General features: G+C 50.1%; 1 protein-coding gene across 1 annotated transcript; it reads left to right on the top strand.

Annotated features, from left to right (window-relative positions):
• Positions 1 to 2,275: 2,275 nt before the first annotated feature.
• EMH_0019680 (WD domain-containing protein, putative) lies at positions 2,276 to 14,798 on the top strand (the record flags this gene model as incomplete). The annotated part of the gene is made up of 29 exons (XM_013496246.1): positions 2,276 to 2,366; positions 2,538 to 2,600; positions 2,900 to 3,245; positions 4,208 to 4,384; positions 4,497 to 4,622; positions 5,441 to 5,631; positions 5,829 to 6,390; positions 6,563 to 6,883; positions 7,538 to 7,864; positions 8,069 to 8,255; positions 8,812 to 8,994; positions 9,234 to 9,293; positions 9,460 to 9,616; positions 9,742 to 9,882; positions 10,058 to 10,218; positions 10,324 to 10,715; positions 10,808 to 11,306; positions 11,389 to 11,490; positions 11,600 to 11,764; positions 12,173 to 12,242; positions 12,395 to 12,503; positions 12,594 to 12,660; positions 12,919 to 13,059; positions 13,286 to 13,386; positions 13,546 to 13,639; positions 13,785 to 13,973; positions 14,184 to 14,339; positions 14,465 to 14,630; positions 14,740 to 14,798. 29 exons carry the CDS (start codon positions 2,276 to 2,278, stop codon positions 14,796 to 14,798), a joined length of 5,403 nt encoding a protein of 1,800 aa, XP_013351700.1.
• Between the last annotated feature and the right edge of the window lie 3,657 nt (positions 14,799 to 18,455).

Genomic DNA, 18,455 nt, shown 5'->3' with positions numbered 1-18,455 from the left:
AGCGTCGGCAGTCACGCAACAGCTTGCCGTAGGGAGACCACTTCAAGTGCATATGCGCCTTCGGGAAAAGCTTGCACCGCATGGCTCCCCTCCTATGGCTTGCTACCCTTCGGTGCCATCTCCATGCCTAATCGAATTCTGTACAAATTTATGAGTAAGTGGCGTTCGCTCTAAGGGGCGTACATGGAACTGCTCCCTCTTTCGCTGGTAGACTGCTGGCTGCTGACGTACTGGGAAGCACTCACCAGCATCCATGCTACCCTGTAGTCCTTACAACCACACGGNAACCTTGGAAAGAGGGGAAGGAAGATGGAGCTTCGGTCGTCGCTCACTACAAGCACGTTACGTTGGTGGTGCCATACGGAGTTTCGTAGTAGGCTTCCTGCCTGGGTGCAATTACTTATGTGCCGTCACAGATTTAGGATGGCACCTCACTAGTACTTGAACGTGCAATATCAGTTGCCCTTATGGGATGCAAACAGATCCAATAGCCACACTGCATTGTATTTTAGCGCAACTAATTAGGTCGATCGTTGAATCTGCTGAATCAAGGTATCGGTAAATTGCGCCATTAAGCGTAGGCGCACCCCATAACATTCACAGGGGGCAATGAGAATTTTGCTGTTGTCACGTTTGTTGAGCACAATGCAAGCTCTAGGACTCCATAGCCGCTTTTTACAGTAAGCGTTGTCTTTGGTTGCGAACCGCTGAAGCGGTGAGACCCTTCCGCTCCATGCAGCTCATTCCAACCTCAACGCATGAAGTTCTCACTTCAGTAAACGAACTGCTCATAGTAACTACACAGGTAGCATACATAGATAATTCTTCCTCCCCTCCGACTGGATTCGCAGCCCAAACATGTCCCAGTGGTGGTCAGCAGGTGACCTGCTGCAAGGTCGGCCCTGATCAGTCTAGCCGTAGGCTACAGCCCCCTGAACAGGCCACGTTTGAATAAACGGAAGGGTAAATATTATTTTATTTAATAAAGTAACCACCTCTGCACTATCTCTACAGGCATTCCGTAGTTTAGAGCAAACACACCGGCTAGAATGGTTCACTGCCAGTGCAGTCAGCTTGAGCCGTGCCCCAGAGGCCAAGGCGGCTGCTTAGGGATAAGCATGCTAAACTGCACGCAAAGCATGCTCCCAGATTTCCATGCTAGAGAGAGCTCTGCCACTGTATGAAGTGCTGGATTTGCCCTCGGTAAGGCAGATGCAGTTTCTGGAGTTGACGGGGATCTAAACTGGGATCTCCGGAGGTTGACAGTTGCAGCGGATGCCGAGTTTTGGCCGGAACGACTTTTAGGACACAGGAATATGCATCCAGAAACACGAATATGGACTGCTTTAGCGCTCGAGATTATGCCTTCTGCTGCCACTGCCTGCCCCTGCGACAGAGCCCCAAAGCCTCCAGAGACTGTACCGGCGGCGTCCCCGACGGTGGTTCACCTTTCCACACTCAGGTCGTCGCCAAATAAGATAAGCTAGCTGAGAACTTGAAATTTCCGCCTTTTTTGCGGAAGCGAAGCAGGCCGGGCTCAGCAAACCTCCAAACAGGAGTGAAGACGGTCACCCTGCCCGTTTTTCGCCGTAAGTACTAGGATAGACCCAAGTAGTACGAAGATTGAATCGGAAACGAATGCTCGCGGGATCCAACAGACTGGTAACCGCATGGAAGGCTGAGCACACGCGAACTCGCTTTTCCGAATGCGTGATTCTCGGCCCGGTGGCGATCCACTGGCTCGGCAGGCGGAGATCAGCAGTAATAAACCCTTCATTAAGAGCACTTACGAATTGGTCCCTAAGCATGCATTTTACATGACCTTTTGAGCTTGCAGAAACCCTTAATGCGAACCCCGCTGGTAAATCGATTTCAAGCCTTTACTGTACAGCACTCCGTCGCTCGCTGAACGGCCATACCCACTGCGGCAGCACGGGAATTTTCCTATACTGAATGAATTGTTAACTCTGGCAAATCCGGAATCGATAGGCCTAGGTTGACCAATTTGGGCGCAACAAGCTACTTGACAGTGGGTTTTTGTCAGTATTGCGCAAACGCCGAAACTACTGGTGATCGATGCAACGGTGTGTTTCCTTGTCAATGTAAAAACTTCCGAGCTCTTCGTTAAATGCGGAAGCTAGGCCTGAGCAGCAGCCGTTCGCTCTCCGTTGACATCAAGAGGAAGCAGGGTCTGCGACTGCGCTGGTTCGATCTGTCCAACCTGTCCAGTTGAGGGAAGCGTCTACAGAAAAGTGGTAGTTGGAATCAAATAAGAATGAGCAACTCAAATTCGGTGCAGTACCCTGTGGCAACAACTCATACTGGGGGCCAGGATTTAGCAAGGCAGCAGGTGCTTATTGTTGATAGTAAGACGTTGGCGTGTATAACAAACACACAGGTACTCTTGTATACTGTCCACAATTTTCCACCAGTTTGTGGGGAAAATACCAACCCACAAGCGGAAGAAAAATGCCTTATAAACCCTTACGTGTTGCATTCTTCAAACGACTTCGACGATGATGGCGGAGTGTCTGCAGTCGCAGTGGACAACGACCACGAACTCATCGCTGTCTGCGGCAGGAGCATCGGCAAACCAGCAAGTGAGGAACGACCATATGTTTTCTGGTCACTATTGAGGCACAAAAACTGGTGATGCATGCCACATCGGACGCTGGCTTCCTACTATATAGCTCATGGAACATTCAACATCTCTCGAACTAGAGCAGTATACCGGCACTTGGCATGGATGAGCTTTCCGATTGCATGCGTTCTCTGATGGGCGGGCGCATACGAACTGACGCGCGAATACTTTGAGCAGTCTAAGAGTCTACTCCTTTTCAGCTGTTGCGATCGTGCATCGCTTCAGCGGGTTCTTGCTTGCTTTTGTAAACTTTTATAGGCATATATGTTTACTCATCAAGGACTTTCGAACGAGTCCGACTTTGCAAGGCCTTTAGCGAGCGTGGTTTTTCCGCTGCATCCTTCCGTGGGAAGTTTTCTTCAGCAGGCACAGAAGCGAGTACCTTTAAGCAGAATTCGAATACTTCGAAATCTTTTGGAGATGGAGCACTGCAAGCTGAAGGTGATAGTACGCCACAGAACACCATCAAGCAAGATGAAAATGACGAGATCAATGCAACAGAATCTTCCTCGGGAGAAGTGGCAGCAGGGGGAAGTGCAGGCGGCGACGCCCTAGAGGAGGAGTTATATGACTCTGAGCAAGTGCCGTTGCTGGCTGTTGTTGGGTGGGAGGGGGATGGGGGAGAAAATGCATCACTTTCCTGTTGTTACCTCACACTCTGGAACATCTCAACAGGGCGCCCATTTCTACGGTTGAAGACTCCTGCATTGCAAGTAATATCATTAGAATGGTGTGACTCACCGATAACCCACATTCTTCGTACACTTAAGCAGACATTGAGCATTTTAGTGCAGCAAGATCTGCCAGTGCACCTGCCACCAGCCTAGGTGTATGGCTGTACGGTACGCTACGCAGGTCACCGTTCTTTGCATACCAGCTTACAACTTCGGGGTCGCGCCATATTCGGCTATGGACAGCTGTGCAGACGTTTACTGGGCTTAAATTGAAGGTTCGCTCTGTTCAGTTGCCTAAAGCACCTTTTATTTCAGCGTGTATTCCCTGACGAGCACACCGAAGAGAGGCATACTTCACCTGCACGCGTATGGAAAGGATTAAGTACAAGTATGGGAGAGTCAAACAAAATTGGCGTCTGCAACACAGGGAAGGACGTGCAGATTTGGGCAGCTCACTGTTTCCGATGTCCCAAGCTTTGTCGAGCTAACAGAGCAAATGCTGCTATCAGGCTCCGACTCGGGCAAGCTACTGCTTTGGGAGGTGATCGAGCGAGTTTTAGAGCACAAATCTGGCGCGATTCTGGAAGATTAAAACGCCTCATTCAACGTTCCGTGAAAAAACCCGATCCCCTGCACAACACTAAGCAGAATCGGGCGTTTGGTGGCATTTGAATGTGACACTGCATGCTTCGTACCTTTTGCATGACGCTACGCCACAGGATGGCAATATAAAGGCAGAAGTGCTGCAACTGATGCCCGGAACAAGCAGTCCATATAGGAGAAGTTCAAGCGTTGTGAGAGAACAGGCAGAAGGTCTCCAATCATTGCGGGCTCCATCAGGAGCAGGGCGGTTTCGTAGCAACCCTAGAGGGTCTGTTCGATCTGGACGCAGGGGCTCTTCCGTTGTGCATTCGGAAGCTCCTCATACACAACAGGAAACGCAGGGAGAACCAGCCCAGTTCGATAAGCAGCCCGTTCTGTGCCATCGACGGACCATCAGCAGCATGTTTAGGGATCCGAGAAATGCAGCTCATATAGTCTCCGCTGGTGATGATGGGCAAATCAAATGGTATTTGACCAGCCTTGCCCTTTGCATGAGATGCAGTTTTGCGTTCGGGTACCTACCCTGATGATGAAAACGCATAAACGGAGGCTTGCGGGTTTGACCGGCTGGCTTGCAGGTGGGCAACTCATGATGTACTGGAAGCGGTCAGCTACATGACAGAAGAATCCACAATTGCAGTTCCAGTTGTTCGGGCCTTTACCATGCCAGATGAAATGCCAATCAAGCGGGTTCTACCCCATAGGTGAGGCTCTGCGCTCCCTACTTCTCGTCCTTGCTTGGGGACAGACACGCAGTATCAGGGATGCAGATATCTCGCTGAATTGACTGGAACGTCGTCAAATATACAGAGTCCCCCTGCACACAGGGATAGTGCAAGCCCATTCTGGATAATAGTTACTGGGTGCGGCGTTACGTGGCTCTTCGCTCCGGACTCGAACTATTTACTTAAGGTGCTTCCAGTTTCTCCCTCCGGTAGTGAATCCGTGTTCCTTACTACTACTGAGGCCCTGTACCTACAGAGTACCGCCACGCAAAACCCAGTCATTGCATTGTGAGATGCGTTCTTATTAGGCATTTGATTTTCATGCCTCAAGCGTACTCGTAGCGATGGAAGTCGTCAATGAGAGGAAGCAATCCGGGTGTGGTAAGCCATGTGGGACTAGATTTCTCTTAGCCTAATAGTGCGCACACTTTATCAACTGGTGCACCGAGCCAGTCTAGGGCCCAGGGGTTAGCTTCTAGGCACTCATTTAGGCGCAACTGATGCACCTAAAACTGCGCCAACCGTATTGTAGCATTGCTCTACCAGGTGCTTGTTGCATTGGCTCATTTGCGAGGGAAGTTTTCTCCTGACGTCTTGGTACTGTGCAGATTTGTTGACTGTTGGAGGTGATGGATCCATACGCACTTGGGAAGGCCCGCCATGCCTCATGCCAGTGACCTGCCGGTATTTCATTTGCCCGTCTTTCCTCAACTTCGGAGCAAGTAGACCTTTATGTCCACCGCCTGCGAGTGCTCATTCCGTGCGACAGAGAATGAAGTCGCTTGCTGTAAACGCAGGCAATGGCAAAACCAGATTCGGTGCGTTTCGGTGATGCCCCGGACAAGACAAACAAACTGCCCCCTTTTCCTCTTCGGCTCGTCGGACGGAGTCGTGCGACTATGTTCAGCTTCCAAAAAGGGAACGCATCTACTCATGGCAATTAAGACGCACGCATGCGCAGTCGTGCACCTGGCTGTCGACCCTACAGGTACGGCAACAGCTACGTTTAGTAGGGAAGCGACCGCCGGCGCCTTGGATGGCGCATACATTAAGTACATTGACATCCTTTGCACCTGTTGCCCTCTCTGTTAGTTGGCAAAGGCGCACAAAACCGCACTGGCCGCTCTTCGCTGACTGTGCACTTGCGCTTTGAAAATACTAAACGTTTTTTTCCTGCGATATCAGGGCAGTGCCTCGCGGTGTTGGGTGATGATGGCGTACTATTACTTCTCAAACTTACCCAATGTCATCAGAGAGAGAAGCAAATAGGAACAGAACAAGATGTAGAGGATCTAGAAGACTCTCACTGTGTAGAAAGCAGATGGCAGGCAGAGCCTTTGGGGTTCACCACAACTCCTGAACCTTTGAGTCGGCTGGTCTGGGAGCATCCATTGCTCCTGCTCGGCCTGGCTGGAGATGCAGCACTATTGGTATTGACAGGGCTGGGACAGCTTCACACGCAGCCCGGTAAAAACGCGACTACCGTTCCTGGCAGCGTGGGTTTGGTGGCAGGCACAAACGCTCTCTGCGTCGGGCAGAAAGCATCCGTCGGTGACGCAAACGGGAATGGACCAAGCAGCGAAGATAGTTCAGACTATACCGGAGATGATGGCGCGCAGGACGAGGAGAGCGATTCCGCGGACCAGGACGCCGAAAACGGTGCCCCACTTCCCCAGAGAGACTCTGCCCTAAGTATTGCAGAAGATCCACTAGATCTAACTGGAGCACTCTTCTTCAGGCAAGGGCAGTGGAATGCCAGGCAGCCTCAATAGTGGCTCTTCAGTCTGGTGTTGATCGCGGTGGAGGTCCTCCATCGTCAAGGTGGAGGCCGTCCACCTCGGCCTGTTCGGTGTAAGAACCATGCGACTGCCACGCTCTTCATACCGTCTACGAACATGCATTTGTTTTGCAATACGCAGGCGGATCGATGTGAAAATCCCAACATCGGTCCTGCGGAGCATAGTTCCGGATGGCAAAGACCCACGCGAGGAGGAGGAATTGAATGGGAGCGATAGCGAAGCCGATGACGCCAGCGACCATGACACGATCTCCTCTGTAGCCTCTCGCGAAGCCCAGCCTAGAGGGGCTTCCTCTAATGGAAGTCTTACAGAGCAATCCGCAGCTGCTGACGAAACCCGGCGCGTCCTGGCAGCAGCAATGAAACAGGAGCAGCGGCGTCGTGCGGCTGCCGCGGCGGCCGCAGCAGCAGCAGCCCGCCTTACTGCAATAACAATTGCGAGGTTAGAGGTGTGCACAAACACACCAGGGCTGTTGAGTTGGGGGACGTGTGGCAGCGAGCCCTCTAAAAGAGGCCCCTCACACGGGAATGGTTCGGAGGAGTGGAAGTTAGAAGGCTACTTTCTGATATTTTCTGGAACGTCTACTTTGCGGAATGGTATTTGGTGCACTCCACTAGAGGCTTTGTCGACGCCAGGGACTCCGGTAGCATCCGTAACCGCTCGCCCTATATTGTCGCTTTTCAATGTCCTCCAACAGCTTAACAATGAAAAATCGGAGAATCCATCCTGCGAAATTCCGGGATCCCATGTGACTCAATTGATCGTGGTGCCTAATAGGCATTTACTTGTAGCTGGCACCTCAGATGGGCGGGTGGTAATGTTCTTCGCTGACACTCCGAATGCATGCGCTGCGGTGAGCCAGTGGCAATAGTCATTGCCTTCGTTTCCCGTTGTGATATATACAGATTATGCAGCAGTTGTGCACCTCCGCGCTTGTCAATTTATTGACACTTTAACCACCGCTGTCGCACTTGTAAATTACTGGCAGGCTTTGCCTTCGGGAAAATTTCCCGGTTTTCTTGTTGCGTTTCAAAATATCCTATAGGCCAGGGTGTTTGATAGTCACGTTGGAAGTATCACAAGCATCATAATCAGGCAGCTGGGCGACGCAAACCGATTGGCTCTGGTTGCTGCAGCTCAGAGCGGAGCTTGGTGGAGATGTGAATTTGAATATGATATTATCCATTGCCGTTGCAAAGAGGGACTGGGTTCCGAGAGAGAAGCTGATACAGATGGGCCAGCGAAAGCTGAAGAAGACCGTATAGAGGCACAAAATGCCCTGAGATGCGGACTAACACAACAAGCAGAAAAACACCAACAGCAGCAGCAATTCCTCCGCCGCTTGCTCATGCTAGATGCAACCACCTACGATGGTCAATCGGCCAATGAAATGGATGCGGCTTCGAATGAGCCCACTTCCAAGTGCGTAACTTTGCACTGATTTTGCAACGACCTGTAAAATGTTCTTGATTAATACCGTATAGTCGTGTCGTGCTGCTCAAATGTTAAGAAATGCCGGGGAATGAATTATGATTTACCGGAAATCGTAGTGAAGCCTGCAAAGACTTCTCGGAGCGCAAACGAGACCTTGCATATTTGGGCTTTGGCATCATGCTGAGTTGGCAGGAAAACAAAGGAGCCGAAACCACCGTGCCCGCGTCCGGTGCTAATCAACAACATTCTGCAGGTGGTTTCAGATGAGTATGATAGTATCGGCGCCAGCGCCGGTTCGGCCGCTCTGAGTGGTCCGGAGAGCCTATCTCCAACAGACGCTGTAAAGGATATTCTTCAGCCAGAAGAACCCACTATCACGGTGCGCAGCAAGAATGCACTAGTTGCCGGCTCGTCAAGCTGCAAAGCCTGCAGATGGTGGCAGAGTGTCGAGAAGACAATCTAGGTTTTCCCTTTGGCAGCAGCATTCGAGGGCACATTTCGGTTTAACATCACAGTCAGGCAGTTCAGGGCACACCAAAGCTAAGAATATTGCTGTTGTACTTCCCGGGACAGGAGCATCAAAGACTGCGGAGGCAACGTGCGGCATACACTGAAGCTGAAGCTGCCAAACAACAGGAACGCGCTAGGCTGGACGATATTTCTGAGCGTTTCCAGGCAAGATCACCACGCACATAAAACCTTTTATGCGCTCAGGCACACACAACCTCCCGTGGTGAGAAGGCCACAAAGCTACTCCCCGGAGGCTGCATATTTTGAAACGCTGGTTGAACTACTTGGTTCCCGAATTCTCCGATCGTGACAACTTAATTTTAGTTCTACAGCAGGAGGAAGATGCTTACGGGAGTGAACAGTATCTTTGGAATTAAAAGCATTCACCTAAAGAAAACATATGCTGCATTCTATGATTTGACCAGGACTTGATCGCACGCTTGACAGCCCTTCCAGGTATTAATACACAAGAAATGATGATGGAGCTGATCCTTCGGGAAGACCTCCTTCACAATGATGAGGCTGAGGCTGCGAGATCCCTGGATAAAATTGAGCGCCAAATACACGATGCAGCAGAGCAGCAACAAGCAATGATAAGCATGCTTGCGGTATGGGGGCTACGAGCCGCGAAGCGGAGGCTGATTTGCGATTGATAAATAAATATTTTGCAGGGCAACATTGAAAAAAAAATAGATTAAAACGTCACATTGCCTTTTATTTCCCCACAACAAACTGTTTGTTGTTCCCGTTGAGTTGAATTATGTCAAGCGACTGCCGCTTCAACCGATCAGGTTCTGTACGACCCTCTACTAGCGCAAGATATGTTTCAAGAGTGGTCTGCTCTCAGCGGCTATTTGGCGGAGCTCTAGAAGCTGTCAGAGTGGCTGGCATTTCCGAGGACCTTTGCGTGTGCTCATTTCCCACTGCGCAGACACCACTTGTGCGTCATCCAATATAGTAACTTGGCAGTGCGTACAAATGGGATATTGCTTTCTCTTTAATGTTACAGCCTTAGTGCTGCGCACTCGAATGTTCCTACTGCGAACCATGGTTTACTGCGCTTTGCCGGTGAGGAGTTTCTTCAGGACATTCAGCGACTAGAAACCGCAGGGCAGGCACAGTGCACCGCAGGTGGAGCTGCCGACATGCAGGCAATTTTGGAAGCTTGCCGAGACAAAGAACTGAGACACCTGCTGCTTCCTGAAGAGACAGCAGTGTCATACACCCCTTGTACGAACGTAGCACATGCAGCTATTCCGAAGAGCATCACGTGCTGCAGATGTCTTCTAATGCTTTCAACAAACTGATTCATTCCCTTGTGCACAACAGCTGCGTACAATTGTTATCCTATTCAGCTTCCACCAGGCGGCTCACTGTTGAGCCAGAGGCAACCAAAATTTCGAGGACTCAAGAAGTGGAGGTACCCGGAATATGCAACGGACCTGGGAGCCTCGTCGCTCTCACTTTGCAATCTGAAGAGTTCACTGGGACACCAGGTTAGCATCCTCCGTAGGGCTCAGATTCTTGCGTAGCTATTGATCCCTGGTTCGAAACTTTTAATGCAGCCCGAACATATTTGGGAACGATTCGACAGCAGGCTCAAGGTGGTGGTGCCACGGAAACTCCTCGGTGGTTGCACCCCACGATAAACTTGTTCACATGAGTTCGCAGGAGCTGCGCCTTCAACTGGCCCCCGGAGACAACGCATGCTAGAGATGGCAGCCCTTTTAAAGGCACAGCCAAAAGAAGAATTGGCAAATGCCCAAGATGAGCAGCGCATCGCAGAAACTATCAAAAACTTGAATGCATGCAACCTCACCGCCTCTGGGACCGTGACAGATGCCTCACTGTAAGCTTGCTTATGCCACGGATGGGAAACGCAGAACTTACATTAAAAGGGCTTTATATACAGAGTATCCGAATGATTTGGATTGCAGCTGTCTCGGAAAAGCTTACCCGGGGCTGAACAGAAACTTGCAGACAGGAGGAGAGCAGATTTGACGGTAAGGGCTTTCGAGTGCATGCGGGCTTATGACAACAGAACTATGGCTTCAAGGAAAAAGAAACAAATGGTGGAGCTTGCTGAGTGGGCAGCTGCAAAGGCAAATTCCTTTAATCGAAGGGTCAAAGTACTGTCGCAAATGCGCAAGGAACTTCTCAGGGCATCCGATTGCATCTTGCGCGAAATTAGTGAGGCTCTGCAGGCTGCTGAGCTCGAAGGCTCAGCAGAATTTTCCCAGGTGCAGTCGTTGGCGCAGATGGTGGAAAGCGCCACTGTTGAGGACCAATCAGACGGATCCCTGTGGAGCATCAGCAAGGAACAGCTCATGTAGGCGTCAGCCAATATCGGGCCTCCATAATAATGAAGACCATTTCCCTCTGTGAATAAATGCTCTCCAGATGTTAATCCTTGTGGCGCAGTGACTCCCTAGAAGGACGACTTAAGCAGCTGAACAACACTGGAGCCTTGTTCGAATCTGTCGCTGCCAAGGCAGAAATTGAAGATATCAAAGCTGCTCTTGCTGAGGCCCGTCGGCGGCCCGGAGAGTTCATTGTGTCATTTGAGCATTTGCACCCAGCTGCGCATACACGGATTACGAAAGAACCGGAGGCTTATTTTGCTGATGTTCCAGGGGACCGTATCGATACTTCTACAGAGAGGAGTACTAGTGCCGCAAGCGACGAAGACCAAAAGCTCAAGGAACGCCTTCTGGACCTAATTCACAGCCTCAGAAGATGCGAGATAAGCCAGAGCAGCACAGTCCAGACTGCTCTCAACTTGCAAGAATGCTCAAAGATCTATGAGCACTACTACGTGGACGAGCCCGTCAATTCTGGTTCACTGCCTCCAACGTTCAAAAGCTGGGCAGAGCTTCAGACTCTGGAGATTCAATTACAGGCCAACAGATCTATACAGACAGTGCGTTCAACGCGGCACCGTCACCACTATTATGAGGTTGAGGCAAATACTGATTAATGCAGCACTACTGTGTTTCCTGCAGGTTAAAAATGCTGTTTTTACATTTGATCAAGAAGTACGAGAGCTCTTGAAGGACCGCACGGCAGTCCACCAACAGTTGCTCTTGGCACGCCTGAAACAACTGGTACGATTCCCTGTAGGTGCCTGTCTGTGGTTATACATTTACGAATGCCATACTCATGTTTTGAGTCGTGAACGTATCAGAGAACCGCATAATCCTACTGATGGCTCAGGAGCAACTCCAAGAGCTGACTATAATTGAAACAGTGGAGCCACGGAACGTACGACTTCAGCAGGACCTGTCAAGTGAGCAGAAGGAGTGTCACCAAGTCAATAGTCGCCTTGAAGCTCTTGCTGCCTCCATTTCTGAGAGGAGACAGGGAATCGAGAGTTGCCGGGTGGGCCCAGAGACTTATGCAGCTATATTGCAGATCATTCTATAGGAAGAAACTGCAACTAATGATGCAAAACAATACATCTTGAACCTGAACGTGAGCTTACCAAGGCATTAGGGAATATATGGGCACCGAGTTCAATCCCCGTACGCTTTCGTGCAGGCGACTGAATTGGACATCCGCCGACGGGTGGCTGAGACAATTGGACCTCGAAATCCTCAACAGGCGGCCCTCATGCAAATCTTTGAACGCAATGTGCCACTCTTTCACTGCACGCTTCTTTGATAGCTGTTTCCCCTTTTTTTCTGTGATTGGATCGCCCGTAACATCCATGAACCTAACCAAAAGCACTGCTGCTAGTCACACTACGAGGTTTGATGCCTGAATAACTTCTCGCTCATGTCCTGGCAGGTGGTTCATAAAACAGCCAAGCTATCTGCCAGCCCCCATGGTGGTGACGCTGAGGCTAGTGACCTGGAGGGTGAGGTCAATGAAATCTTACCTTTCTTGCTGTTCGAGCACTGTCCACAAGAATCGTTGTACGCCGCTTGCATCGCGTGGTCCATGCTATTTGCGAGACAGCCTCTTACGCGTCTAGGCATGTACATTCTGCGAGCTGCATTGCGAATGCAGACGAAGTAGATGAGGCTGAGCAACTACAAGGAAACTCTGGAGATGTCGAAGAAGACATCTGTCCTCTCGGGTGTGATATGGCGATATACGAGGCTCTTTTGGAATTCAGGTAAGCACTTAAGCGAATAGGGACCGGGTGATGCGTGCGCTTGTGAACAAATTGCTCATGATGCCCTTGAGAGTGTGGACGCTCGTGCAGAGACCAGAAAACGGCGAATGACGCAACGCTGACAGTCCACCAACGTGAACTGGACGAACTGAAGAGGGTGAGGTGCTTTGTGGACCTTCGATTGCCAGAAGTCTGCACTGGCTGGAATGAGCAAGTTTGCGTTGCGACAATCAGCGTTTGGCAATATTTCTGCGGACTGAACAGAGACGTTTTTACACCAAGTGGCTCTTTCTACACCACAAGGCCACAATTTTCCCCTCCAGCGTGGCAGTTAAAACAGCCCAAGCTGCGTACAAATCGAGGAAGTTGTGACTGGCTTATCCGTGCAGCGCTTGGTGGGGTTTTCTATTTGCAGGAATACGCGAAAGTCCAGGGGATTCAGAAGCAGCATGCAGCTCGTTATAAGTCTGTTGAGGCAGCGATCCACAAGTTTTTAAGGGAGCTGCAGAGCTCACTCAACGAGTTGGAGACCGTTGTGCCACTGCGAGCGTCCCAGGTGCCAGCCTACACTTTGCCTGTATATGACTCCCACGGGCACAGTTGGCCATGCCTTGCCTTGATAATAAAGACAGTCGTTGCCCCAGTTTGCCATCGGCCTTCTACATCGCAGCTTCAGTTGTCCTTGTGCATTTGTTAGAAGCAACTTGTACAACTGCAGTGGGATGATAAACGCAGACGCTTCCAAAATGTACCGCTTGGATACAGCTATTTGCGGTTGGCAGATTAAGTGCTTGTCGTCTGCTGAAGAGACGTGGCAACTCCCCGACAAACTAGATTCCGCCGTCATTTTCAGCAACGAAGGATTCGCTGCTCTCCGCCAACAGTCGGTAGAGTCTCACCTATTATATTGGCTTGCGTGCAGGAAAAGCATTAGGGTTCAGCGTGCCTAGGTGGGAAAGCAAACATTTGTTCGGGTGTAGCTCTAATAGTGTGTAAGATAGTATCTCTCGCCTGGTTCAAGTGTATTCTTCTGTGCACGCAGAGTTGCAGAGCTGCAACACGAAACAACTATCGTGGCGGACGACTTGAAGCAACTCAAGCGCCTGCTTGCAAGTGCCCAAAGAGAAAATAAACAGGTGAAACAAAGTATCTTCAATGCCCATGAGTACCAGAAATAGCGGGCCTTTCCACATGTAGTGGAGAAATCCGCATATGGCAACCCCTGGGTGCCCCTATCGCAGAAAGCGGATGTCTCCTGCCCCCAGCTTCCATGTTCTGCAGAGTTCACAGCGCCTGGCAACTCTTCGAGCAACGTTTAAAGCTGTGGAGTTAGTGAGGTTCGGTGCGTCTCTTACCCTGGAACAAGTTGAAGCAGCTGCAGTGGCTGCAGGTCACGAGGACAATCAAGCACGTAGCGACCCAATCAGGCCAGCATTTGAGAAGGATATGGAAATGGTAGCTGTGAAGCAAGTAAGGCCGCAGCCGTGTCGATTTTTGCATTTAATATAGCTATCACCTCGCGGTAGCTGCACTTTAGGAGGCAAACATTCATAGGATTCGGCTCGCAGCCCAGCGGTTTGACAGGGTAGGTCCTGCTGGTTGTTGTTTTCTGTTCGGTCCTACTGGTCACTCTGGAAGAACTGTGCTGCCTGAACTGCCTTGTGAGCGTGGTTTTCTTAGGCGCAGCTCAAAGACCAGCAACAGCAATACATGCAGCTGAAGCAGAAACTCCGGGCCATAACCAAGCGTCACACTGAATTGTTACACAGATTTGCCCTGGCAAGAGAAAGCGACTCAATGCTTACGCAGCAACTACAGGGCGAGAAGCGCCATCACGTGAGTTACACAGTTTGATGAAAGACTGCGGCTACTCCTGCAACGAGAGCTGCACATTTGTATGCACCTCGTGTTTCCCTTTATCGCTTTTCTCGCCGTCGTATAATGACTTCATATGGGTTCAGAACACAAGCGACGACGGGACATTTGCCAGGATGCGCCTAGACGAGCTGCGGCGCCTAAAAGAAATGCTCAAGAAGAGCGAAATCGAAATTGAAAGACTGCAAGCTCTCGTCGTGAGGATGAAGACAAAAGGCAAGCTTGTTCATGTAGCATACATGCTCTTCGGCTGTTAGCGTCAGCGTCTCTGTTACGTAGTAATCTTTATCGCTTTTACAGTGCACCTGAATGATGAAGACCCTACGCGCAGTCAGTCTCGGTCGATTTTTGCGCTGCATAGGTGCTCACGTAGACCCCAGCATACTATGGCGCCGAGATCCAGGGGTGCTCCGCGAGTAGATTCGGAGAATTGTACTGAAGGAATGAGCCATGCAGATCATGGCAGCAATCGCAACGGCCCGACCCGGAGTGCGGGACCTTATGACAGTCTGGCGACTTTCTTCAGCCTCTTTTAGAATTGCGCCCTTATATCAACCACACGGGGCAGTTATCCAACGCAGAAAAACGTGTGTACGGGTGCAACTGCAAAAGCATCGTCAACTTTTGGAGCATTGGCAGCGGAGCGAGTGTCCCTCAAAAGTTGAAACTTCCATTTGGGCGCATTAACTAAGCAGCCAAATCTGACTATTTCATTACTCCAACAAATGATGGCAAATTCCGCCAGTTTTTTTTTATCAGGAAAACCACGCGGCAGTTCACGCTAGAGTGCAGTTTCGTTGCCCCAATATTCTGACAGATGAAACCCCTGGAACTAACGCTTGGCGGGCTCCCATATACACGAAATCGCCATTCTGAGGCCTCGTCAAGCGTGTACAGTGTACAGATATCCACATCTACAGCTGATCTATAACGCTTTCTCTGGCCTTGACCAGGGACAGAAGCGAACTGCGATGTAGGTAAAGACTAAAAGTAAGAATTTCCCAAAACAGCTCTCCTCCCCGTCCTTCCAGGCATCCAGGGCGTTGAATGCAGGGCCTCGGTGCTTCGGGGAGGAGGCACCCACAAATGGGGTCGCCGCGCACCTCGCTGCGGCTGGTAATACCAGCCGGCCTCTCGCGCCAATAGAAAGAAGCGTAAACGGAGCTTCCTCTACTGGATGATTAACCTCTGAATACACTCATTGAGCGTGTGTATTATCTTGCATGCAAACTCCCCAGGCCAAGCCAAGGCTCGTGTGTCATCTTTTGGGAGACGAGGCTACATGATGTCCTTACACGCCTGCCATCACGGGGAAATGCACCAGTCCTTTTCCTGTGTTCGAGGTAGATTCCCTGATAAATTATATGTGTGAAACTTATGCTACAATTGGACAAACTGGAAAGACCACAAACAAACCATATCAGCTAGTCCGTTCTGGAGATCCATGTGCACGGCAAGGGCAAGCAAGTAACGCCACCTGTTTCGTGAGGGGAAAGTTATGCTTAACTGGGACAATTTCCTCCCACAATAAACAGTTTTAGTGCATAAGCCCAAGGAAATGGTCTCAAGGAGATGCTGCCTATCGTACGTAAAGACAACTGCGTTACTGGGACTGTCGCGTCAATGAGAACTGCAGCGTTCCGCTTTAAACACGCTCCCTATTGGTTTCCTGTACTCAGGCAAACTTTTATTCCTTCTCCTCGGATATGCTTAACACCTTGATAAAATGAAGCTGCGTTTGAAAGAATGCATGATTCAGCGAGTCTTGATGGTCATCACCACAGCGACGCACTCACGTAGACACTCTTCGGTGCTGAAGATTGGTTCTGTTACGACGATGCACCTGTGTGCTTTATAACTGTAAAACAATTCCCTCAGCTTGTATCACGAGTAATGCCCTAGTTATCCCCGTTCACTTCGTGAGACGCGAAGCACTGCCGTTGTTGCCGGTGGTGCAGTGGGAGCGTTCGGCACGTTAAGCTGCACGGGTGGGCGTGCCCACCGTAGTCATTGCCCGTGGGTCTAATCATGAAGAAAAGAAACTTTGGGGATATTGACATCTAGTTCTACCCTAAATTGCCTTGGATTGCTTTTCTGCTTCAATTCTTTGGTAGCTGCCTCCTTGGGGGCTGTTGATCATCCAAATCGTCCTTCCACTGTCCCTTCCACTGTGTGACTCGTGGCAAACTTCGATTCATTGTCTACAGCATTTTGTTAGAGGGAGATCGCCTTACGTGGAAGAAATGGCAAGAGTAGATACTGCTCCGCAGAAACAGTTGGACGAACCTTCCTCCGTCGTTCTGCCACTAAATCATCGATTCCCCGTAAAGGCAGCGGAGGAGGCAATGACATCTTTGCTTCAGTCTAGACTAAGAGGAGAAGTCTACTCAGCTGATCATGCACCTCAGCTCGCAAAGAACCTAGGAGCGTCCCTTCGCGATGCTCTAACCGCTTTATCCAAACCCAGGTACAGGATAGGAGTCACCGTCGATCTCGGGGAGGACTGCGGGCAGGGTATTCGAGTAGGCTCTCGCTGCTTCTGGGATAGCAAGACGGATTCAATGGCAAGCGCGGTCTATAGGAACTCATCAATATTCTGTGTCGCCACCGCTTATGCCGTGTATCAATACTGAGTCGCAAATCGCATTGTCGAGAGGCCGGATTGATGATAAAATTGTAGCACTCAGACATAGAGGTAGACTAGCAGTCAGTGATTAGTTAGGGAGGGGAAAATTTGTCCTTTCCATCTCATTTGTTTTGTTTTTATACACTTCGCACGCAGGGAGTTGACCCACCGAGCTGTTCGCCTTTTCTGTTCGTTCAGTCAACAGGGCGCCAGCCACATCACTGCAGTGTCTAGGTTCCATTTGCTGGTGTCAAGTGCGTTCAGTACACACCGAACCTCACCTGACAGCACAGCCAACGGGGCAGCTGGCGTTAGCTGTCTGTGTATCTCGCCTCAGTAGTAGGCGGTGTAAATCGCCTCAATAGTTGGAGGAAGTAAGGTATAACAGGGCATTTCATATAACCGACTCCAACCGTCTCCTTACTGTACGGCTAACACGAACTGAGTTTTGGGATCAGAAAAGATCCACGCCGATGCTCACGTACTGCAACTAATTAGTACTGAGACATAACGGGTTTGCAAGCCTCTTCGTCGGCTGCAACTGGACGATTTGCTTCAGCCCGAAGACAGTGGTGCGTAAAAGGTCATCATGACGCACGGTCGCGCGTTAAGGTGTTGGACGTCATGGCGGTAGAAATAATAGTTTGCAGTCCACTTGGCGTTAAATTCTGGTAGTTAGGCGTTTCTGTGCAGGGCTGTGGAGGGGAACACCAGACGACTGAGCAGACGAGTGGAGGCTCTAGAGGCATTGAGGTACAATTCTAGAAATGCAGTTGTCTTCTGCCTTCGAATATTTGTGTAGGGTCCGTAGAGTTCCAGGCATAGATGTTTCGAGTGCGTTTTGCATCGGCGGATGCGGTCTCGCTATAACGTTTGCGCGTTTAGGCTATGCTGTTGGCTGAGCTGCAACAGCCGAAGATAGCCTAGTGGCGGAAGTGTTAGAATGAACAGTTACGACAAACCAAGCGCATGGGAATTGCTCGCATATTCGGAGAGTTGAACGTGTTTTGGGAGTTGTAGTGGGCAAACGCAACAACAAACCCAACCTACTGTGCTCTACAATATATATATATATATATATATATATATATATATATATATATATATATATATTTATATATATATATATATATACCTACATGCCTGCAGTGTGCCGCCGATTGATTCGTAGTGACTCCACACCCTACATTATAAGCTGGGATGACTAACCTATATAGTGATTTCAACTCAGCGTTTCAGGAGTGCTCATATTATAGAGGGTGGGCGGCCATATAAGGCCTAAAAATATCACGCTTTGCGAAGCAAGTGGGGAGTCAAGCTGCCCAGCTGAGGCGAAGCAGGGGCGTGCAGCTCGCTGGAAGAGGAATTATTAAGTGTACGTAGGACACGGTCTTTGGAAAAGTTTTCCAGTTGTTTAAAGAAGAGTAGTGAGCGCTCGGCAGACAATGGAG

This window comes from Eimeria mitis, genomic scaffold (genome assembly GCF_000499745.2).
Source record: "Eimeria mitis Houghton genomic scaffold, Emh_scaff2, whole genome shotgun sequence".
Taxonomy (NCBI): Eukaryota; Apicomplexa; class Conoidasida; order Eucoccidiorida; family Eimeriidae; genus Eimeria; species Eimeria mitis.
This window is presented reverse-complemented; position numbering and strand designations above follow the sequence as displayed.